The sequence below is a fragment of the Ptychodera flava genome, chromosome 11, assembly GCF_041260155.1.
Source record: "Ptychodera flava strain L36383 chromosome 11, AS_Pfla_20210202, whole genome shotgun sequence".
NCBI classification, from domain to species: Eukaryota; Metazoa; Hemichordata; class Enteropneusta; family Ptychoderidae; genus Ptychodera; species Ptychodera flava.
Window position 1 is genome coordinate 4,788,757 of NC_091938.1, and position 24,936 is coordinate 4,813,692.

Sequence of the window (24,936 nt, forward strand, 5' to 3'; positions counted from 1 at the left end):
TTGTTATGTGTTATGTTTTGCATTCAAGCCAATTACTAATGAATGAAGATGATGAAGAAAGTATACAACAAAAATATTGACCCTTGGTGGAAAGAAGAAATAGAGTGATTTCACAAACTTGAGTGAACATGACCAAATATACCTGGATTAAAAAATAGAGTCTTACAAAAATCTCATACTGGATTAGAATAAAAAGTCTAAGAGAGACAATCATACCTGGATTAAACTTTGAATAAAGTCTTAAAAAACTCATACGGGATTGGGATAAAAAGTCAGAGAAACTCTCATACCTGGATTAAAATAAAGTCTAACAAAAACCCTAAAATGTCTAAAACCATTAGAAATTTGGAAATTGCAGTTACAAAATACATATTAAGCAGATTTCATGTTCAATATGATGAAAGTGCAATACACTACATATTTGAGAATTTAATGCTGAAGCCTGAGTGTTTATTTATAAATTCTTTGTTCACCATGCATAGAATAAGGGAGTACAAGAAATAAACTTTACTGATCATGATTATTGTTTAAAGCAAAACTATGGATTACGGAACAGGAACAAAGTAGGGCTTTAGTCAGTGCTAGAAATAGTCTGCAAAGTAGTTTATAATCAAAATATATGATGCACTAAATAAATAATGTAATCTTGAAAAGAAATGTAAATCATCATTTAAGATCTGAAACTTTAAAGTTGCTGTAGCTGAACTTTTGATAATATTTAATATTTAATTTGCAATATTTTAATTATTTTCATCGTTTAAAACATGCAAATCTCCTATGTTTCTTATAGGTATATTTAATTAATTTTATTAGCCTTTGTTAACACTTTGAATCGTGTATAACATTCAATATTGTTATTGCTGATAAAAGAATTCTAGTCTAACTAGATTTCATATACCAACAACAACAACACTGAACTGAACACAAATGCTGTATCAAGTTGACCATCATGGTTGTAGGAGTATTACAAAGTAAATACTTTTTATGTCAATGAACTCAATGAACAATTTCACAAAGTTACAATTAATGAAGCTCAACTTTCTGTCTTGTTATTGAAATTATACCGGTAATTTGGTTTCAGTGTAATTGTCATTACTGATTGACTCTTGTTAGACGGACATATCAAATACAAGGAAATTGTCATCAACAGACCTGAATTATGAAATTTTGAAAAATATTAATATTTTGAGAAAAAACAGTTTAGTAGATCTCTGAAAATGTCCTGCACAGAGGCCATTGAAGAGAGAATGTTGAATATCTGGAGTTCACAGGAAATGCAGACAGAAAGCACTGTAGTAATTAGTGAGAGAGTCAACACGAAGGACATCACTACTTACATCTTCAATTTAACCGGTATTTGGCTCAGATGATTTAATCTGAATCCATATGAATACCTCAGCTCATGTTATGTGGTGGGTATGGTAGACAAAACATGGATTCAAATTTAATCAAGCAAATGTGTGAACTAATGATATCTTTTCTAATTCGTCAGCTCAGAGAATGGTTTCCTCCACTGATATCACTAAATCCCTTTCAGCTGTTAACACTCCAAAGGATTATGAAGTTATAACAATGATAGTGAGGATAATCCCATATGAAGTCTAGAGAATTTAGATTACATTTAATGAAACACTCAGGTTTATTAACGTTTGTGAAATATTTCTGAAATTGGAAGAACTGGTTACCCATCTCCGTGAGAACGAAGAAGTGCCAGACAGGTGAGAAAGGTCACACTGACCTATATCTCGATCACTGAACAAATAATTTGAATGAAATGTCCTCAGTAAGTTTGAATGTAGTGCACAAATACAGCGGAGTTGGTAAACATTGTTTTGACATGATTGAAAGACAAGAAAATGCTTCCTTTGAAAACTAATAAAGAAAGGTTGGAAAGTTTTGAAAAGAGAATTAAACACTGCCCTTTCAGAAATTGTGACAGCTAGGACTTAAAGAACAATGGGAATTAACACCATGATGCAGCGAACATTATCAAAAACAAGTCAGCCAGACCAGGATGGATTTAAACTTTTATCTCAGTGTGTTTCCTCAGTCACGTGACGAAGCCCTATTACCATGTTTAATCCTGATAGGTGTATTCTTTGCATGCAACCCTACTGATACCACTATCTACTTTGACATGGACTGTAATCACTTTGCAAACAGAAGATTATGTTTGGACTCTTTTGTTAACACTGAAATTAGTAAACTCATATTTCAGCAGATTGCTACCTTTTATTTGTGTGTCTTGAAGGAAACAAATTGTAATTTCAGGGGAATTGTCAAGTAATGTCAAATGAGGGACAACAACCAAGTCATGTAGAAATCGTCTTGAGTTACTTACAAATCTGTTGACAACATTTAAGCAACAGCTTACACCTCAAATTTGGAACAAGGTGAAACCTTCATACACATGATACTCATGATATATATACAAAATTTGTGCACTGTTTAACTGTACCATTGATTAGAGGTGTTTGTTGTGTTTGGAGATAACTTCAGACTATACAACCTTAGAACACATTCCTTGTCAAAAGCTGAATGAAACTTGGTTCATACCATTATACACATTATTTACATTTACATTTCAAGTTCAAAATCTGATTGTTCTCCAGAAACCAAAGTGCATTATTTTTTTCATTGACAGTAAGATAATTTCTGATTCCAAAGGTCTGTTCACAACAAGTTATATAGCAATGGACAGACAGATGTGGGGGAAAATTTCTGTATAAACTGCAAAAGAAAGATAAAAACTTTTCTTGTTTGATTATAACTGCTATTCTTATGAAATGTTTTCTGGAGGTTAAAAAGACAAAATGTAAACTTATACACCTAACTGGACCACAGTCACCTGTGTTCTAAAAATTCATTCTGCGCCTATGCACCCCATAGACGTGTGTACATATGCCTGAGAAGGTAGATGAGGTACATATAGCCACAGAGTGAATTTTTAGAACACAGGTGACTGTGAACTGGACATGTACGTTGATGACCAGATCTATTGGCTATTTTGTTCTCTTTATTTTTCTAATTGTGGACGTCTTTGTGGTCTTGAAAATAAGTCTTTGCGTAAGGGATGACGCAAAGGGTGATGTGACTATTATGGGATGTTTCTGGGCTGAGAAAGGGGTACTGGTGGGATGTCTTTCAGAAGAATGGCATTCCTAATGTGCGATGACAAGGAATTCAGTCTCAATGGCTGAGAATGACAGCTGGAGCTGATTTTCCAATCGCTTAATTGGAATTCAAAAGAACTGGCACAATTGGAAACAAGGAGACAAGTCGCCTAATTGCCGATTTGTTCCCTATGGCATTTTGCAAACTTGTTTTTGATCGGGTTGAGCATAAAAGGAAGCTGTAGAAGACAATGGCACTTTTCAATTGAATGGAATACAATTGGAAGTGGTTTAACTTGTGCTATTGTTCACAATATGGGCAAGCATTCCATGTGCGTCAAGGCTTGACTTCCAAATTCAGTGTACAGGTTGTAGATGAGCTTTTAAAGGGCAGGGTACAGAAATAGCTGAATACTTGAGAATTGTTGCATTCTTGAAAATAACAAGCTGAGGAATGTGAAGAACCTGCACACAACCTGAGTGCATACACTTTAGGAAACATAAATTACAGTGCAGAATTCAAATTTTCTGAATTTGGGCTACGTGGAAAGATACTTAGTAATAAAAAAGTAATAAAATATAATTATATTTTTATTTACTCACACTGGTAACTTAAATGTATCTGATAAACTGTTTCTTATATCCAACTTGTTAATCAACCTTTTTGCCACAGGTGGACAAAGAAGCTGGTAAGCTGTTTGGAAATTATTTAAGATTAGGATCATTCAGTGCAGGCAGTGTCATCAGAGTATGAAGGTAGAGCACAACAGTCTATTGATCAAAACATTTAATTGAAATCCAAACCTGTTCTCAGGATTTCCTCTCCATCTGTTGACAATTATTTATTCATCTACACTTGTACACTTATGCTTGCTCCGTTCCGACAATCTGGTCAGCTAACCCCAATTGTAGGTAGGGCAAAAACCATGGTATTTCTAGATGAATCAAAGTCTAATAAAATTGAAGATAAACTTACTCTTTTCTCTTGATAAGGAGTTGTTCAATAAAATCCTTTGCATCTTCTGAGATTTCATCAAAAGATTCATCTTCGAAGTCCCATTCTCCGGCAGTCACATTGGTCAGCGTCTCTGCATCATTGTCACCCATGAACGGTGATAAACCACTCAACAACACATAACAGATGACTCCAACACTCCACATGTCTGTAGCAAGACTCAGTGCATCAAAGTTGATGACTTCTGGCGCCACAAATTCTGGAGTTCCAACCATTTCTTTGATGCTTTCCTTGGGATCATACTTACGGGCAAGACCAAAATCTATCAGTTTTATTTCAGTGCTATCTTTACTGATGCACATGATATTTTCTGGTTTCAAGTCCAAGTGAATAATCTGTTGTTGGTGCATGTAATTCACTCCATCGCAAATTTGCCTCATAAAACTTACAACCTCTTTCTCAGTGAGTTCAAACTTCTCATCAATCACACGTTCAAATAGTTCTCCACCGCCAATCCTAAAAGACCAAGGGAAAGGATTTCTATACCTTAGTAAACAAATGCTAGAAGTAGAGTGACAGATATTTAAAACTGTGTGACTTCACGCTACGATTTGAAATCCAAAAGTTTTTTCACATTTGAATATGATCTATATTTACTTTTAGAGTCCTTTTGATGTAAGGTCAAGGATTACTGGTAGTTTGGTTTGTTTTGTAAAGGTCAATCTCAAGGGTAGGACCTTGACTTTTCATTAGAATGGTGTGATGATATCTACTGACAAACATAAACCATTTGTAGAAAAAATACTGAATTTCACTGTATTTAGTATGGAAAATAGATGCAAATAGCAGATTGTGTATTAATTAACATTAAAGTTGCAGAACCACATCACAAAACTAAAAGTCACAAATGTAAGTTTATAATACTCTAAAACTTTTTGATACACCAGTACTGGTGATCAACTTTTCAATTTGTGTTACAAAATTGCCAAAAAAATTGTGAGTGTTCAAGTTGTCAATTAATATCACACACAAAACTCTTTGATAATCAAATTTGTGTGCTGCTGAATTATTTCACGTTTCCATGAGAGTTGTCTAGACGACTGAGCGGTTCCAGACTACCATGGAAGTTACAGTTTCAGAAAATTGTTGATGTAAAAATTTACCACTGACAGCAAGCTTTTGATAATTATATGCTATGTTTTCCCAATTAGACTTCAATGTGTAAACACCCATTGTAATCCCATTAGAAATATAAATAAACCCTGTTTGCGGTTTTTTGAGTGTTTTTTTGTTTAAATCGAAAAATCACCAACTACACCAGGAGGCAGTGAAATGTGGGTATTTGAAGCAAGTGGAAGCCATACAGGTGATGTAAAACTGAATAGGCAATGTAAAGCTATTAGCACTTTGTATTGTTTAAATGCAAATGCACAGTTAGAAAGTCATTTTCCACTTCAGTGCTCGGAAAGAGAAGATTCTTCTAGAAGTGCATAGCATTATGCAGGAACTTGCAAAAGGGAACAAAAAGGGTCAAACTTGGTGTCACGTCAGCATGGCCTCTCAACCAGATGTCAGGGTCTCCCAAGAATACAAGGAAAGTTAATGCACACCTATAAAATTTTAATTGCACACTTACAACTCTAGTATCATAACCATGTCTGTGGGTGATTCGAAGGCATCGACACATTGCAACAATTTAGGATGTTGCAACTGGTTCATGATATTTATTTCTTTACGAACCGCATCCTTGGCTGACGTCCTACATTTTATAAATTTGGCCGCCCAGACTTTGTTAGAGGACTTTTCAACACAACGATAAACTGTTCCAAATTTCCCTCTGTTGAAAAGAGAAAAAAGCAACAGCAATAAAGGCATGCTGTTTTTCATTAAGCTGTACAAGATTCATAGCATCATTGTTGGAATACGTATTTCAGTTGCCAAGTCTCTACGACATTGAAAATGGCAATGAAAATGATTTGAAACTCCCACAGTGGTTTTACACATGCCACCTGTTGGATTAGCAAGTGTGTAGACACACTTCAAGATGGTTGTCATTATTAGCAATGATTTAAATGTCAATAGTTTTACTCTCTGACCTCAAATCTATCATATTTTATTACAACTCTATCAGCATGGACATGTACTTTATCAGCCTACTTGACTTAACACCTTTTATCGCTTTCATTGTAACATGAGTGGTAAGAGAAATAAAATAATAATGTGCTTAGAGTAGTTCTTACTTTCCAAGTTCTTCCTCAAGAGTGTAGAGATCTTTAACATTCTTGTCAGTTCTGATGGACACAGGGCAGGGTTCAAAGCCTGCCTCTTCTATAAAACAACATGTGAAACAAGTGTTTACACTCAATTGTAGTATCACATGGTGGAAATAAACACTTGAAAAACTCCACAGATCCTGCTTCACTGTCGGATTGGCTTTCATTGAGCAAGTTAATACTTTGAAATCTGAAACCTTCCTGGTGTATGTAGCTGTTGTCAATTTGTTGTCCAGTTTCATAAACACAGGAATCGTTTGTTTTGATTTTTATGTGATTTAAAAGTCGTTGTGGTGGAGATCTATGACCGAAGCATTGAGAGGCCCACAGGAGAGCACGTACTATGAAGTGTAATGTTAGAGGAGACTAAGCCAGTAGTTCAATGAGTTTCACGTACACAGAGGTTGACACCAACATTGGGACATGGTTTATCGAGAGAGATGTGCCACTGAAACTACACTTTGTCAAACTCATCAAGTACACATGCTTTCTCACTCTGTTATTGTGCTTGGACCAACATTGGGCTTGCCGGTACAGATTTCCATATATGACCAAAGTATTTGTACCACGAGTGTTTGGCTACTAATCCCGGCAGGTGTACAGTGTGGGTATAACACCAACCCTTGAAGTTGACTCACCTTTTGTGTCACTAGCCATAGTTGCACTTGCTACTTGGTACTCTGAAACTAAAAATAGACAGTCACGGATATATGAGACTTGGAAGCCGGCAGTACAACTTTGATGAAGTGGTTTGGCTGTGATTGGCTGCCACAGTACGTCATTAGGCTTTAGTGACAAACACTGCGCTGATAAAAGCATTCAACCCCTGATAAGCACAATGGTGATTTATTGTGAAGCGGTGAGCTTTGGTATGCTGCCCAATTGTCCTACACACATGCAAGCATCATGCTCTTTGCGCACTCTCCAGTTGTTACCATTTCAATGTATTTCCACATCTCCCAAGAAAATCCATCTCCTCCATTGGGGTCCCTATGTGGGAAAAACTTTTTTTTCCACCAACCAGATGTGTGCATAACCTTGGATGGCATTTATTTACCACCATGTCAATAGCAGCTGCAGGATGTTTTAAATTCTGACTAACCTCCTGACAATGTAAATTATGTAATATCAGCAAGATGCCAAGTCCCATAAATAGTCAAGTGACCTGAAATTAATTCTCTCCTCTTTCTTGCATGTTAGAATGTAGTCTAGGCATGTGTCACCTGTCTGGAAATTCCCAACACTGCTGTACTCTGATCCATATACTTTCTATAGGCATCTAATCTCTTCAGTCAAGGAGATGACTACAGCTCCCATCCAAAGATTTATAAAACCTATATCTCCTGCTGTCACATGGTTATAACCCTTATTAGCATGCAAATTTTGACCTTTGACCCCTGTGACCGGGTTAATGGTTACAAATTAGCAACTGGGGTGGTGGCTAACCAGAGGATCATGGGTAATTTGGCAGATAAATGGACAGGGGGCGTTTCTTGACTCAGTGAAGGGTTTCATCTTACGTGACAAGTAGAGTTTGCGATCTATTTCCTGTGCCATAACTTGTGTACCGGTGTGGATTCACAAAATTTCATGTCATGAGATTTGGCATATATTCCAAGATACACGGAGAGGGTGTGAGATTTGTGTAAGCTAGAGTTTACCCATTGTGGGGCTTGTCATACATCTGACAAATGTTTGCATAATGTTTTCTCAATAGAAGGGGATGTCTTTCATGTTGGTGACAAAAGCTCTTAAACAACACAGCATTCAGACGCTGACTCTTTTATCAATAGTCGGGTTCAACCACATGAATGGTGCTTAATCTTATCCTCATGGATCCTGGGCTCCACGGCTCTTCTCAGCAACAGTCAATTCCACACCAAAGCAGTCTCGATAGATTCATAACTTTTTTTACAGGGCTTCCATCTCTCTCGTCAGATCAGTGTTTGTCACCAATTTTAGGAAAAATTTATCATATTTGTCAATCCCCTCATTTCTGTGGTAATTGTTGTTTTGATTATTCTGTTTTTGTGTGAGTATAGAGGAAAGATTGTGAAGGTATGATCTAGAAGAATTCTTTTGATTTTTGATAGAGTTTCACACAGAATATGAAGGTATGAGGGTTTTTGTGAAGAAAGGCCTGATGATAGACTGAGGCAGACAAACACACAACACACAATATTTTTTTAAAAGTACCAAACTGCATTGCATTTATTTGTCAACTAAACTAAGCATTTCATACAAAATTATATCTGCTTTTCACACTGCTGACAAAAATTCCTATGCTTACTAACTGCATGGTCATTTATTTAATACATTTTACAAAACATAAATGTCGGACTTCAAATGAGGTGATTTTGGCTGGTGGGAGATCTTCCATTCCTGTATAAAATAATTGCATAGTAAATTCTCTTTCGTTTTCCTTCCATAAACAAATCACTTCCCTACATCACCTTAAAATCATACAAAAATATGAATTACAGTTTTACAGTGATCGACAAGTCTCCATGATACTCTCCTATCCTGAATATATTATTTATCTCCGTGAAAAATGCAAGTATTAGAGCTAAAAGTCAGCAATCTAGATATACAAGGACATGTACAGGTTAATTTCTATAGAAAATAAAAATGGAATTTCTACAATTATCTTGTCATTCAAATTTTTTTTTTTTGAAAATTCTAGTACTCTAGACGCTACTTACAAAGTAATGATTGACGACAAGCATGCTGGCTGACAGCTGACAGGCTGTGGCATGCTTGGTTTACATGCTTGATGATGAAAAAAGAGTCCAAAAATGTTCAAATGCACATTTTGTGAAATTGTCAAAAAGCCTTCTTGTCATGATTCGATTTTCAAGTAGGATAAATAATTTTGTAGGAATATACAAATGATAGATAGAGGGTTGTGCATTAACAAGGTTATGATTGAATCATATTTTTTAAAAGTCAAGTCCGGTGATTTGTCTCATGTGCAGTGGTTGAGGGTCATACAAGATCTGATTTTTTTGTCAAAATGTTCGGTTTAATTAGGTGACATACCCAGGTGCGGACAAATCTTTATTGGAACTGATAAGACACTAGGATCACTTTTGCCGAAAGAGTTCACTGCACTGACGCGGAATTCGCATTCGTCTTCAGTCGACAGTTTCTTGACGGTGTACGATGTGTCTTTGACGCTAGCAAGCTGGTTCCACTGATCTTTGCCATGTTGTGTAAACTCTAGTAGATAGCTGGTGATAGGAATACCGCCGTCATTGGATGGTGCCGTCCAGCATAGCTCTGTGCCTGCCTTGGTAGTCTCTGTGACTGATGGTGTACTTGGAGGGTCAGGTTTGTCTGTTAAAAAGTAAACAATAGTGAGATCAAACATTAAATTTAATAATTAACACATTTTGTTTAATATAGTATTAAATCCATCAACGCTATGTTTATTACACTATACAAACTCTCCAGACACCCCTAGCAACCGTTGACATTGTGTCAGTAATTAAAATGTTCATAAATATTATGACAGCATTAAAGTTTTGCCTTGCGAAACTTTTTGTCTTTTCAAAATTGTATTTGACCTCAAAGTGCATTCAACTTTAAGCCATCATGTTAAACTGAATCTCTTTTTAAGGGGTATATACAGTATTCTCCATTGGTAAATAAAATGCGGCAAGTTTTGTTGGTTTTTTCAGTTGGGTCCCCTGTCGGCTATTTTCTCTTCACAAACACAGGTTTTGAAAACACTTGAAGAACTTTTTTGTCCTGTAAATCAAGTGGTAGCTAAACCTGCCGCAGAAAACCAGTTTTGTTCCCATTGTCAAAGCATCAGCATACTTCATGTTAAAGAATCTCTCAGTTCACATAGAGATCACTCCAACAAACATGAGAAATATCTCCTCTTTTGAACTTAGAATGTTAATTTATACAATGCATGCAAAGTCACACAGGTTACAAAAATACTGGTCATGGTTTACACTATGGAAGAGCTCTTCACGGTGTTATTTTAAGTCATTCCACAGTATTCAAGCCACATAATGGCTAAGAATTGGACAACAACACAGGTTAGCACCTGAGATACATGGTTTTTTTTGAGGATTTTAACATTTCAGTAGGGATATTTTTTCAGGTGACTGTAAGTTGTAAAATACATCCTGGTGTAACATCATCTACTAGCAATTATTTGAAGGACGACTAATTGACCGGTGAGTGAATTTTCTGTTGAGAAGTGAATTTCAAACATTTCTGGTAACTTAGTAGAATATTAGTGTTAATGAACAGACAGACCCAATCTTTGATATGTTGAAGACAAAAAACACAGTATATCATACCAGGAATTCAGGCCTAAAATGGTGTTAAGAAAACAGATCCAAACAGAAAGTTTTGCAGGTGTACTCCAATCACTTGTTAATATTTACATTTTGTTTTTCTTTTCTGACCATTAACTTTTTTGCTTCAGATCAAACAAAATGTCGAAAATTATCAAGTTCTATATCTTGGATAAACAGTGAAGGCTGAAGGAATGTAGTGCTTGCAGTTGATGAACGAGGACATAATGAATATAGTTTACAGATCGACATTTACGATTCTTGTAACCTTCATGCCTTATCAAACTATTTAATCACCCTTTTTGTCTTACTTTATAAGAAAATTCATTCTCTCCACGCAAACCAAATAATTACAGTTGAGGAAGATCTGGATCATTTGTTGGTTGTGCAGGAATAATCTGATACTTCAGTTCTAACTGAATAGAAGTCTTACAGATATAATCCTGTAAGCAGTGTGTACAGCAAATAATAAGAGCACTTGGGTTTGTCAAAATATACTGTTTTCTACAACAAATACCACAATAATGAAAGATCTCGAGGGATTTAAACCCTTTGATCGCCTGTATCTGTTCTCTTGTGCAATCCAACTTTAGACTCTTGAACAAGGTATGGTTGTACAGTTTCACAAAAATTTATGAACAGAAACATTTTTCCATGTGGTTTAGGATAAATACTGCATTGACAGTCAGTGGAGAAATAAACTATGGCTTTTGAATGTATTTATTTGGCTAATCCAGCCATTACATTCCTACCGTCATTCCAGAATCCTAAATCAAGCCTGTTTAACACACTGCCTCTTTGTTCAGGTGTGTACAAAAAATCTGAAACAATATACCTCAATTACCATACTGCCAAACAGACTTCAAGTTGTGTCCGTGTTTTGGCAGTAAATTTGCTTTTCATTCTACTTCACTCTCTTTAATTGTTTTCTGAGATTCTAGGCACGGTTTCTCACCCCAATGAATATTTGTATGTGTACCGAAGTTTGGGAGTTCATGTAATTGAATTACTCTACGAAAACATGGTAAAATACTTTGACAAACGAGAACAAACTAAAAGCACTTCTCAATAGTTTCAGGGATGCACATGGTTGCTGCCTTATACATGGTGAATTACATGTAAGACCCATGAAACGACCATGGTCCTGTTTACTTAGAGTTCTGTATTCATGTGTAAACTTGTCCGACTTTATGATGGAGCTAAGACTACCACCACTTGGAATATGAAACTACACAAAACAACATCTGGAGGTATTGTCGGTTCTTTTTGCTTAATCTTATTACAATTGTTTCCATAACGAACTCATCCCAACTTCTTCACAACTACTTTTGACAGACATCAGAAGAATGCCAAATCAAATAAAAACTCAAAGACAGAAAATTCTGTGCCAAGTTGTCTTTTGATCTTGGTGTTAGTGGTTGTTGTGTGAGAATTCCTCAAGTGTCTATATTTAGATTCCCATTTGAAAGATGTACAGTGAAAAGAACTGACGTCACTGGTTTTGTCTGTATCTGTTGCCATGGAGACATCCCTATTCACCCCATAATTTGCTGTCGTTTGATCTGTGCTGGTTACATGCTTTCATTTAGAAATCGACAGGCAGTTTTGAGATTTTCAATCTGAAAGAATGTGAAACAATGAGTGAAATTTAATCTTTTTCCTTTAAATTGGTAAGATTGGTAAGGCATCATATCGTAATGAGGATTTCATTTTGGAAACCAAGTCCAATTGACAAAAAGGAACTGAAGCCACCAGAGGCATTCTGTATCATGTAAAATAACTATGAATTTCAACCATTTCATCACCACAATTCCCTGTAAACAGACCAACAATCACCATTGATAACAACAGGTTTGGGCCAAACCATGGTGGTTAAAGGGTAAAACTAGTTTGAGAAAACATCATAAGACCCTGTCAGATCATTGACAATGCAGAAAAAAGGCAATCTGTTTTGTAGCTTTAGAATGTTTTACAGTTTTTCAGGTTAAGTTGGGCTCTTGCAACTTTGTTCAGTTTATGTCAGTTTTTAGTGATAAATGATGAACATCAACCTAGTTTAGAAACTTTAAATATGTTTATTACATATATGTAAAGAATTTGTTTTACAATTATCATTTTAATCATATGGAATGAGATTTTAGTAAATGATTGCATTACAATCAACATGAAAAGTGAATGTATCTCATCTATGGTATCAGAATGTACTATGAACAAAACACAAAATACAACTATTATCAGTTTTACTGTAAAGTGTTTGCATGAAACAATGTGTTCCCAGCCAGCATGCAGAAGTTGTTGTACATTACAATTTAAACAGCAGATAGCAGACACCAAGATCAAGTGTTCTGAATACAGCATATATTTCATTGCTAGTGTGTTTGAAATCGGGGTGTGGTACAAATTGGAAAATTTTTGCTGCCTAGAAACTCATATCTACGACAAGTGAAGTGGCTCTCACAATAGATCATTAGTCAGTTTCGACTTCTGTCAATCTCATTTCAGATATGGTATCTTCAAGTTGAGGTTAGGAGTAATCGTAAACTTTGCAACTACAAAGTCTCCTTTTTAGTCCCCCTTGGAAAATAAAACTTCAAATTTTTGAGGTATCTGAAATGTAAATATTCGGGATCTGTTTAACTACAGACAGATGTGTGATAAGTAGGTATCTGTGCTGTTTCTATGGTTTTCTATCTGACATTTGTATCTGTCCTGCTTTGTAAGTTTAAAGTGAAGAATTCTCAATGTGTGAAGTACCCCTGGTGACCTCTGACCCTGTAACATTCTATCATCTGGAGTAATCGAAACCAGACAAGCTCACCCTACAACAGGGAAGAGTGTCAGGATATGTAAAATTATGGTCAAAATTTAAGCAATAAATTGAAGTAGATTTCCTTATTGTGGTTTATAAATAAGACTTAATTACAAAAAAAAGGAAATTTACAGCTATGTGATTAATTAAAGAGGTGACAATTGTCTCACTTCTTTGTTTCGTGAAGGCCTGTGTTTGAGAGATACTGTCTGTAGCTATGGTTACATAATAACAATTCACACCTGTAATCTGTAGTAGTGTTCTGTGTCATGCAGTGAGGTGTGTGAATGCGTTCAAGTACTCTATTGCAGACAACAGCTCCACACTCCAGACTACTTTAAAATGTATGCCAAACACATCAATTTAACATGGCAACAGCCAGGGTTGATCTGGATAAATACTGTTACTTTAAAATTATACTTTTATTTAGAAAATTGATTTTAAAGCACTGAATGTAATGTTTTTTGATTAGGGTTCTATTCAAAACTTAATTTTGTTGAAACAATGAAGATATACCTTTCCTCTGCAATTACAAAGGCAACTTTTAAAGAGAAATAAAGAGGACTTAATTTTTTTCAAGAGATATTCCATTCAACAGTAAAATAAAATCTTCTAAAATGAGAATTACAGATCATGTTAGACATAGGTCGACTGGCGTAAACATGTCAAATCAGTTATTCCTTTTAGGTAAAACGCACTTCAAAACTGAAAATTTTGCTCAAACTTTGTTCAAGGAAGTATGAAATAAATTCTCTTTTGAAACCCCGAGTAAAAATCAGGGTTCACAGTGCAAATTTTGATAACTGTGAAACTGAAACTGAAACTACTAAACAAATGATATAAAATTTGCAGACATTTAATATCAGTAATGGCTGCCATCTCTTTGTAACCTCCATGGGGAAAAATCAGTTTCCATTTTCCTAAAAATAGGGCCACGAAAACTTTTATTTACTCAACAAGCTTCAAAATGGGTAGACAGACACAGTACACCAACAAAGTGTTGTAAAAATTGGAGTCTAAATATCTGGCCCCCAGATGCATTCTGTCCTGAGTGACATTTCATTGCTGAGTCTGAAAAATGCTGTAATTTCCCCAATATTTCCATGAAGTCTCTGTGGAATGACCCAAAATGCTGTAATCATCAAAGGACTCTTCCATTATGTAAAGAAGTATGGGTGTGGGAAGGTTGAATTTGTGGGTGAAACAAAAACTTACCACAGATGACCACCATGACAGAGCAGGTGTCATTTCCAGCTTTGTTGCTGACCATGACTTGGTAAGCACCGCTGTCGCTACGTTGGACATTTTGGACGGTAAGTACGGTTGAATTTGATGTTGTATTGATGTGGATTCTTTCATTTGGTTCTATCACTTCGCCATCTTGTTTCCAGGTAACATGTGGATCAGGGGTACCACTGATGTCACACTGGAATGTCAGAGTTTCACCAGCTGCTAGTCTTGTCTTCTTGGGGAAACTCTCGATCTTTGCTGCAACTGTGTAAAAAAAATAAAGAGAAAATTTTTAAACATTACCAAAAATATAAAAAAAAGAAATGCTTTTGTCCCTTCACTTTCACTTGTACTATGAATACTTTAATTTGATTTGATTCAGATCAGATGATTAGCAGTGGGACCTCTAGCTTTAGGCCAAACAGATGAACTACAGACTAAATGAAGTTTTTTGTTACAAGAAAATTGTTCACATACATTGTACTGGTAATTATGACTGAAGCTGAGAAATTTCCACAAATTCCCGAAGTAATTTAAGTATTTTGGAAATTTTACCATCAGGACGACTCACTGATGATCAGATTCATAAATTTACTGATATTACAAAGTTTTATGATCATTTTATTTCTTTTGGAGGTAAACATCACTGGTTTTAATAGGACTCGGTTCTTTTTATCTTTCATCGCAATGTACTTATATTAAATGATATTATTTCAATTTCTTCGTTACAATTTCATCCAAGGGCAGGGTTTTACATTGTCAGAGTAAAAAATTATACAACTGCACAAAACACCATATTGTAGGCATCTTGGAAAATTTTATCAGTATTCAACATTTGATAGAAGCTTTAATGTGTCAATTGTACCTTCTTTCAAATCTACCAATACAGTGGCGGCTGCAGTAGATTGTCCAGATGAGTTGACAGCTTTACAAGCGTATTCTCCTTGATCTTTGCCCGTCACATTCATCACCGTCAGTGTGTGGACTCCATCAGTTGGCTGGGAAATCTGGATGTTATCTGAGACCTGTAGAACTTTCCCTTCAAATAACCATGATACTTGTGGAGCAGGGATCCCTGTGACTTCACAGTTTAGAGTGACTGAATCTCCCACAATGCACTGCTGTTCTCTGAGAAGTTGAGAACATTCCGGTCTGTGGAAAAGAAGATACAAAATGCAGGTGTTAATTTTTCACCAAATACTCTCATATTTTGTTGTAGTAAATTTATCATTATTTTGAATTGAAGCTTGGAAATTTCAAAATGAGATTGGGCACAAATGATTCATTCCAGTATATGGTATTAACAATACATATAATATAACATAAATAGTATAATCTTTGCAGATACAATTGTATAAAGATTTTGGAAAATCAACAAGTCATGAGGTATAAAGTTTAGAAACAAACTGCTACAATACTGTATTACATGACAATGATTCAGCATTTACAACAAAAGTCTAGACACTTCCTTGTGCTGTTAGTAATTTTTCAGGCTTCTGTAACCTAGTCCCAGGAGTGATTATGAAGCCAAATGTTGAAGCAATTTTGAAGACAACTGTTTAGAAGATACCACTTACTTTTTGGCAACCGGTTTTACATGTACAGAAAACCCACAGGTCCTAGATCCCTCTGAGTTGCTGGCTTTACAAGCGTACTGTCCAGCATCCTCTGGGAAGATCTCTTTGATGACAAGACAGTGGGTGTCTTCCTCTGTCGTATAATGAAAATCTTCACTGTCCTGTATCTCCCTATCATTGTAGTACCATGTCACTGTAGGCTTTGGATTGCCTGAAATGAAATGAGATAATCAACATTAAAATGTGCTTTTAAAGTTTGCGGATCCACTGTTGTGAGATAAAAAAGTTAAACTTTGCTTTTTGTGTGTACTGGTACTAGAAATTTTATTATTTATACTTGAAATTCTTTTTGAAGAAGAACATTGTTGCTGAAACATCTTTGTAGAAAAGAGGTTACACTATGGAGAGTGCCTTACCAATTTTATGTTTCACACACCTGGTTTGCAGAATGAATTATCTCGGAATAGTGATTTTTAATTACAGAACTTACTTTTATTGATTTGTTTTACAAGAGCGAGAATTTGGTGGTATATTAAACAATGAGGTTGCATAGTTTAACCAAGATATGCTGGTGATTTGAATTCACCTTTCGCAAGTGTATCTTCACTGTGATTTGAAAAATGACAAAGGTCTTAACACTTCAAAATCCTTAGTTCATGATCTTAGGTCTAATTCATATTTCTCACCATGATATTAAAAATTGTTATCAACATTTATCTGGTAATAATTAAAGGCCCATGCACTGTTTTATTGGCATTATTTTCAAGAATTTATTTGTAAACTAAAATATGTCCATAAAAATCTTGCTACTGTAGAAGGTGTATACAAATACAATAAAAACACTGAATGGGATAGCTTCTGAACATGTTTGAAGAATAATATTAAACAGATGCCATACTAAATTTTGTCCCTCCATGCAATTTTGTGAGACAGTAAGGTTGTCAATATATCTTTCAGGATCACAGTTCTGTCACAAATGAATGTTGTTGTGACATTGTTTAAAGAATATCTGCAAAAATTTGAAGATATTTTGAGGTCAAAACAGAGTTGCAGCTGACAGGCTTTTGATGCAATATTTGAATCACTGCTAATTTGTGCAACTCACCTGTGACTTCACAATTCAATGTAAGTGTCTCTCCATCTTGGACAGTGTGTTGTTTATCTGTTTTCTTCAGAAATTCTGGCGCAGATTTCTTATCTTCTCTTGATCCTGGTTTCTTGCCACTTTTTCCACTTTTATCTTTTGAGCCACCAGACTGACCAGTAGAATCTTCCATATCTTCTTCAACATCACTCAAACCTGACAAGTAATTATCACCAACATTAGACACTCACATTTTATCAATTAAAAATTCTGTCATTTTCATTCTCATAGTCTATTTCTATGATTATTTTGCGATATTTTTCACCCTTCATATGTATGGCACCTTTGCTAAGGAATTATACAGCCTCTGTGCCATATGGAAGTTAGATAAAACAATTTATACACTGTAATCGAAATTTTCATTAAAATATATACTCCTAACAATCTTATACTCTTTAATAATTACTTTATGTCTTTGCAATTTGACAGGCTAAGATAACCAGGAACTTCATGTTTTAAATCCAAAGAAATATATCCCAGAAAAGTCAGAAACATTCATGTTTTAAAGCCAAAGTGATACATCCCAGAAAAGTCAGAAATGACATACAGTGCTGCCAAAATAACTTTTGCTCCACCATAACATTATCCTCTACCTTATACTACTGAATTATTTACTTACTTTCAACAAATAGAGTTGCTTTACTGGAAACTGAACCTGCGGGGTTTTCAGCTGTGATGGAATACAGTCCACTATCTGAGGGGAGTGTTTCTGGTATCACCAATGAACATAGATCATCGTCTTCAAATAAGATCTTGTAGGTAGCACCATCACTTAGTGGTTTTCCATCTTTGTACCTGAGAGATAGATAAGAAAATAAAGGAAAGCATTAGTATACTGCTGATGAGTATAAAATAATTTGTCACTAAAATAATGGATATTTGCATTGTTTTGATGTTGTCAGTAAGTAGTCTTCATCAGTTTATATTGCAACAGTGTATCTAAACTGAAAGCAAGTATTTTGTAAATGCCACTGTTACAAGATACATGTAGGATTGTCTTTCAAGTATGGCAAATAGCATTATCTCATTTATCCTCATTATTTTGCAATAATTAATATCAAAGTGTGAGTTGGGGAACAATAATTTTTATCTTTATGTATCCTTAGTATGGTTAATGATGGAGATCTACATCCTTTTCACGGTTTTCATGGTAGTACGCAGTAACTAGTGTTTTGTTTAAACTTCCGGCACATAATTAACATAAACTGTCTGACAAGATAACACAGGTGAGTATTCTTGTCATTGTTGTAGCACTATGAAATGAACGAATGGGAGATTGATTTTTACTATGGTGAAATCAACAAAGAAAGGATATGACTTACCATTTGATTTCTGGGTCAGGTTCTCCTGTGATTCTACAATCAAACCTTGCTGCACTACCTTCTAACACATCAAGGTCTTTCAGTTTTTGTGTCACTGTCGGTTTCACATAAGTTGCTGACTTGTCTGGTTCACCACCTGAAGAATATATTTACAATGAAATTTTATGTACAGGGCATTCTCACATACCTGACTATTTAAAAGACACAATAACATTTATCATTTCACATAATGATATACCGGTAATGAATTGTGATTTATTTATATTATGAAAGTAAATTTTCCTTACAAAAAAACTAAAACACACCATAAATATTATCCACATGGTAAAAAGTTAAAAGTGAAAAGTTTCTAAGAACAATGTCTACAATGTGACAAGTGCAATGTCAATGATATGCTATCACCAGTTTCTTACCACTTTGTAACAATGTTGCAATTCTCAAAAAATTGTTGCAATGCTGCAACAATATGTCACAATACTGCAACACTATTACAAATAACAGGGTGATTGTTTACAATATGGACAAGTGATGGCTTTACAGACAGCTTGGTTCTTGCTTGATGAAACCATATTACATACACCATGACATTGATTTTCATATACTTTACTCTAACCTTCAATGGTGACATTACAATTACACGTTGCAGAGCCAACTGAATTAGTTACAGTGCAACTATAGGTCCCAGAATCAAACACATCAGTGTCATATATTTCAAGATTGTACACTTCATTTTCTTCAAAGATTTCATATTTCTCTCCGGTTTCCAGTTCTTCCCCTTCTTTGAACCACCTGATTGTGGCAGGAGGATCTGCCTTCACGGTGACACACAGTTTTGTCACACTGTCTATGGCAACTGTTTTGTTGCGGAGTCTCAGAATAAATTCTGGTGCTTGTTTCTCTGGTCTCTTCTCAGGTGATCCAGGTATTGGCACAGGCAGAGAAATCTTGGATGCTAATTTCCCAATGTCACTGGGAGGTGCACTAGTACTATGTGGTTGAGTGTCTGTGAAATCTGAAAGATAGAATGATCATGAATGTTTGGTTTATTGATGAAAAGAATGCAGTAGAATGGCTTTTGATGGTTGAACTGATGTACCTTTCAAATGAAATGTACAAGATATATCAAGCATAACAGCAAATCCGCATTTTTTTTCGCTAAATCGTATCTCATTATGACAGAGGCTGAATTTTGATTTGGTAGCTTGATGACAATAATTCAATATATTTTTAGGTCTCTTTATAATGCCCATGGCTTTGAACAATGTATTTACTACAATGAACACATTTTTTGACTGACTTTCATAGGACAATCAATGCTGTTATCATTTACAACATCACATACCATCAACAAAGACATCAGCGGTTGAGGTAGCTGAGCCTGCAGCATTGCTAACTTCCACTGTGTATGTCCCATCATCTTCCTCTTCAACTTCAGTGATAATCAACGACATGAAATTATCATCACCAAATTCAAAACTGTAATGTCCATCTTCTGAAATTTCAGCATCGTCTTTGAACCACTTGGTTTCAAGTTCAAGGGAGCTATCAACCTGGCAGTCCAGCCTGAGTGCACTCCCAACGCACACATCTATGTCTTGGAGTTCTTTTGTAAACTTTGGTGGTCTGTCCTGACTTCCTTTTTGAGATTTGTGTACACGGAACGCAGCCTGTATCTTCTTGGCAGCCTCGGCGACCTCTGGGTCATCCAGGTCAATGTCAACTGCTTCTTGTCTTTTCTCTGGATTACTGAATGCTGCCTGGATGTTGGTGGCTGTCTTTTCTAGCAACTGGTCACCAGTATCAAGATCATCCTCTACAGAGTTGAGATGAAAAAGTAAATTACCGGTATTATCCCAGAGAACACATCAAACTCTTGGCTGCATGCACTCATACTTCATGTATCAAGTTGAAATTTGAGGCATTAGAATTGTTAATATTCAGCAAAAGAGACAGATATTATTATTATTAATTAAAGCAATTAAAACCTGAAAGACAAATGCACACATACAGTCATGACCTTTCACCTCCATTTGCTGATGAATAGAAGTATTGACCACAATTGGACAAACTAATTAATCAGCAAACAGAGGAGAAGTTGCCAATTTCATCACATGTAATTATCAAATCACTGACACAGCATTGAGAAGTAAAGGAAGTGGATGTTAATGAGCGAGATTGTCATTAACTGCTTAGACACATTCAAGATTAATAAATAAAAGTGCTGATGTTATGTTTCTCAAGATGTGACAAAATTGTTCAAAACACACTTCACAAAATATCCATAATTGAAGGATGGTTGACTAGATGATAATGATGACGTGCTCACAAGATAATTGGTGTCTCACCTGTTTCATCCAGACTCATATAACTTCCAGTATGATCTCCAGCTACAGTAGAATGGGGTGGGATTAGTATGGAATGCAGTGTTAGTTGCATGGCAGGAATGAAGTGGTTGGCTTTGCAGGGTATGGCATGGGTGAGGGGGTGGCTTGCAGTGCAATGCTTGGTGGCAGGGTTGGATGTGCTGGGGTGTGTGCGGTATGATGGATAAATACACATCTCTGGCAAGTATTTCTGATGTTGGATGTATTTAGAGCTTTAACAAGTATAATTGAGAAAGGGAGGTAATTTATCAAAGATCAGAATAATTGTTTGAATGGCTACAAAAATTTACATATGATGAGATTCTGATGTAAAAAAGATGCGCTTAATGCTATGATGCAGTCATTGGCAGGACTATGATGATATGCTGATGCCAAATCAAAAGGTTTCTTTGGGAGAAATTTGAAATTTGCAGCATTGTATAAAATTTAAAAAAATGCATTTGTTCTCCATCATCAGAAAACTTTGGATGTAGTACATGGATAAGAGACGTTACAACTCATGAAGGTAAAATGCAATAACATTCAAAAACCAGCGGTACTGTACCACTTTGAAAATGACACATGCGGGACAGGAATTGACTAATGGTTAGTTAATTCTTCAAGCATGTTTTTATTTCTTTGTGAAATTAATTTCCGCTCTTGCACTCTCAATGATTGTATTGCTTAATCCAGCAATGGCCCTGTGATTTTATTTTTATTCCGGCATGCTACTTTTAGTTTCCATGCGATACCATCTACCATTTATATGCTTGAATCCTTTCCATACTTGGTGTCCAACAAATACCCTCAGCTTTTGCAAAGGGGAGCTTGCAGGTTTTTGCATTTGAAGTTAACTGTAGTGCTCTTTTTGTTTGTAAATATTATAAATAAGTAAGGTACAGTTTTGATGACTCAGGGTTTATACTTGTTTAGTTCTGACAGCATGCAAATAATCAGAGAAATCAATGACATGCATAGAATAATAATTACCAGATTTGGATTTTCCACAATATTCTACAGTATCCATGGTGAACTGTTGTTTGCTGCTGGTTTAATACCAGCCTTTTATTTTAAAACTGAAACACAGTAAATTGCTTTCGAGATGCTAAAATTACATTGCTGAGAAAAATCAAAGCTAGAACAAAGTCTACTGGTTAATCAAATTTCTACAGAAAAAAAGAATTCCAGTACAGAGATAAAGTATTTGTTAATATATGCTTATTTGAAAGACTGCAATTATTCTAGTTCTTACAAAATCTTCTGCAGAGAACCAAGCTATTGTAAAAACCTGGGAATTGTATCCTTTGTGTTTTTATGCATATACAAAGTATATACAAATGAGGCAATTTGTACACAAAGTACAGAACCATATTGACCTTGTACTCACATTGTAGACTTGGAAGATAATTTTGATGCGGGTAATATTAACATGTTGATGACTTACCATCTACTTCAAGATAAGCTGTAACTGTGGCTTCCCCAGCGATATTGGTGGCATTACACTTGTATTCACCTGCATCTTCAGGGAATGCTTCTGCTATCGTCAGGGTGCACACATTGTTTTCCACTGTCATGTTGAAGTACTTGGACTGTTTGATGAGTTTGTTGTCGACATACCAGGTGATCTCTGGTTCTGGGGTACCAGTTACCTCACAGGTGAACACTGCTTTGCTTCCCTCTGGTACTTTCTGTATATGTACATACAAAATTAGCAAAGTGAAACTACATATACTTTCAAAGCAGTGTTGGTATAAAGATGTGGAAATTAATGTAATCCTGTAATTCTTCCAAATTTCTATCAACGATTCAATGTAAAATTGTTAATTAGATTGATAATGTGATTGATAATGTGGTAAGAGGAATTGTCATCAAATAGATTGTTCACAAAGTCGACACAATTTGAGTATGAGTAAATCAAATGATTTGTATGGTGATCTGTTCTAAATTGTATCACAACTTAATTTGGCGTTGTATGCATGGGTGTTACATTGTTCATAAAGTTGATACAATTTAACCAAGTTCCAGCTGAAATTTAGGTTTTTTGTGTGTTGGCATCACTGCCTTGATACAATTTAACCAAGTTTTACCTGATTTTTAGGTTTCTTTGTAGTTTGGTACAAGTGCCTTGATACAATTTAATAAAGTTTTACCTGATTTTTAGGTTTCTTTGTAAAGTTTGGTACAACTGCCTCAACTCTCAATTCTTTTCCTTTTTCAGATTCCTTCAGAAGATGTCGAAAATCCAGTTGTCCAATACCATCAACATCAGCAGTCATTGCATCTGGGTCAAGTTTACTGGAAGTAAAAACAGGAATCTAAAAGTCAGTATGACAATTGTGTGTTGTAAGTTTTCCATTGACTTTGCACATTTTATCTGCAGTGCAATTATGGCAAGAAAGATGAAAGTGAGGTGCTGGCATCAGCAGTAGCATGCATGCTGTGCAATGTGTCATTTACTTTTCTACAATATTGCACAACACAGTGGAGAACTATGATTTGCATTTAATATTCAAGCAGTGAAATAATGAACGGGGATGTAAAATGGAATTCTACCAAAATTAACCCAATTTATGATTTAATTACCCTTGTACTGAATGAATTTATCTGTGTTTAATGAATCCTGTTTCCAGCAAATTCTTCTGTTTTGATTATAGAGAGTGTATCAATTTGGTTTAACATTTCTTGAGGAAATTTTTGATGAATATTTAAAGGGGAAAGTGAGTGAAAATCAAAGACTTCCCATCTCTTCAAACATACTAAAATACATTTTATAAAACTGCTATGAGATCCTAGAAGGTCAGAAATATGCAAAAAAAGAGAAATACTACAAAAAAATAATCAGCTTATTCGATATGTTCTGACTCTACTGCACAAACTTGTACAAACTGATTGTAAATTATTGCATTTAAAATTCATAAAAACGCTTCATATGAAATGTTTCCTTCTACTTTTTCTTCATCTTTTTTTTTTCATTTTCACTGAGAAATACATTAAATGACGAGTACTTTCGGCTATGAAAAATGGAGTTTCTACGATATTGTATCTCTTGAACAATAAACTTCAAAATGTACTGTTATTGAAAAATAATTTGTATCTCTTGAACAATAAACTTCAAAATGTACTGTTATTGAAAAACAATTTGGCTATCTTATTTATTTAAAGGTCATTCCAACTTTGCTTTCTTTGATCTTTCTCAAATTAAACTACATTTAAAATGTTCTGTTCATGTAGTAGAGTCAGCCTTCTATCTATGATATTTTAAATAAGTCTGTGCCTAAAAATTAAGTTAAAAACTAAAATAAATAAAAAGAAACCACAAACAGCTGCAACTTAAAATTGATAATGGCATTAAAAGTGCAAAATGATACACCGCTGGATTTTTCTTTTTTGTTTTAGAAGGGCTGTAAACACAGATGACTTTATTACTCTATTAGTATTAAACAAAGGGTGTATGTAGCTGTGGCCAACCTGAGGGCAGTTTCTATTGCTCTTACTGGATGTTTATCTTCTTCACTGTAGACAGAATACAAGGTACACCTAACATCAGTTTACTGAAATTTTTTTATGGGAAAGGCTTGGGTTTTTTGAGGAGCCACACTTGGACATTGTTGTGTATTCGGAGAGGTATTAATTCATTGTGAACGTTTACACTTCTCTGTCATTGATATCACTTTGGAACGAGGGTGATGAAATGGGTTAGTGTTTCTTCATTGGCTGATGTAACAGTATGGGTGCATGCAAAAAGTAATAATCCTGTCAGCCAATCAGATGAATAGTTCAGCCAGTCAGGTGAATAGTTCAGCCAATCAGATGGAAGTTCATAACAGATGTACCTTT

General features: G+C 35.3%; 2 protein-coding genes across 4 annotated transcripts in view; both read right to left on the reverse strand.

The window, feature by feature from the left end:
* Positions 1-7,685, reverse strand: part of LOC139143345 (myosin light chain kinase, smooth muscle-like) — a 52,354-nt gene extending 44,669 nt beyond the window's left edge. Inside the window, exons 1-5 of one of the 3 annotated variants that reach the window (XM_070713589.1) lie at positions 7,565-7,685; positions 6,980-7,027; positions 6,309-6,396; positions 5,705-5,905; positions 4,090-4,584 (exon numbers count right to left, since the gene is read on the reverse strand). In XM_070713589.1, the coding sequence (XP_070569690.1) occupies positions 4,090-4,584; positions 5,705-5,905; positions 6,309-6,396; positions 6,980-6,998 (803 nt within the window). In that variant the 5' untranslated portion in view covers positions 6,999-7,027; positions 7,565-7,685. Of the gene's footprint in view, positions 1-4,089; positions 4,585-5,704; positions 5,906-6,308; positions 6,397-6,979; positions 7,271-7,443 lie in introns of those variants that run through there. The other 2 variants (XM_070713590.1, XM_070713588.1) reach the window with 2 other exon arrangements.
* A 933-nt stretch (positions 7,686-8,618) lies between these two features.
* The window catches only part of LOC139143731 (titin-like), a 184,781-nt gene continuing 168,463 nt past the window's right edge, over positions 8,619-24,936 (reverse strand). Inside the window, exons 194-206 of the mRNA XM_070714267.1 lie at positions 24,568-24,612; positions 23,250-23,394; positions 22,544-22,787; positions 21,082-21,123; positions 20,079-20,549; positions 19,350-19,748; positions 18,737-18,872; positions 18,034-18,209; positions 17,376-17,570; positions 16,271-16,481; positions 15,559-15,845; positions 14,679-14,957; positions 8,619-9,677 (exon numbers count right to left, since the gene is read on the reverse strand). Of these exons, the coding sequence (XP_070570368.1) occupies positions 9,364-9,677; positions 14,679-14,957; positions 15,559-15,845; positions 16,271-16,481; positions 17,376-17,570; positions 18,034-18,209; positions 18,737-18,872; positions 19,350-19,748; positions 20,079-20,549; positions 21,082-21,123; positions 22,544-22,787; positions 23,250-23,394; positions 24,568-24,612 (2,944 nt within the window). The 3' untranslated portion in view covers positions 8,619-9,363. The remainder of the gene's footprint in view (positions 9,678-14,678; positions 14,958-15,558; positions 15,846-16,270; positions 16,482-17,375; positions 17,571-18,033; positions 18,210-18,736; positions 18,873-19,349; positions 19,749-20,078; positions 20,550-21,081; positions 21,124-22,543; positions 22,788-23,249; positions 23,395-24,567; positions 24,613-24,936) is intronic.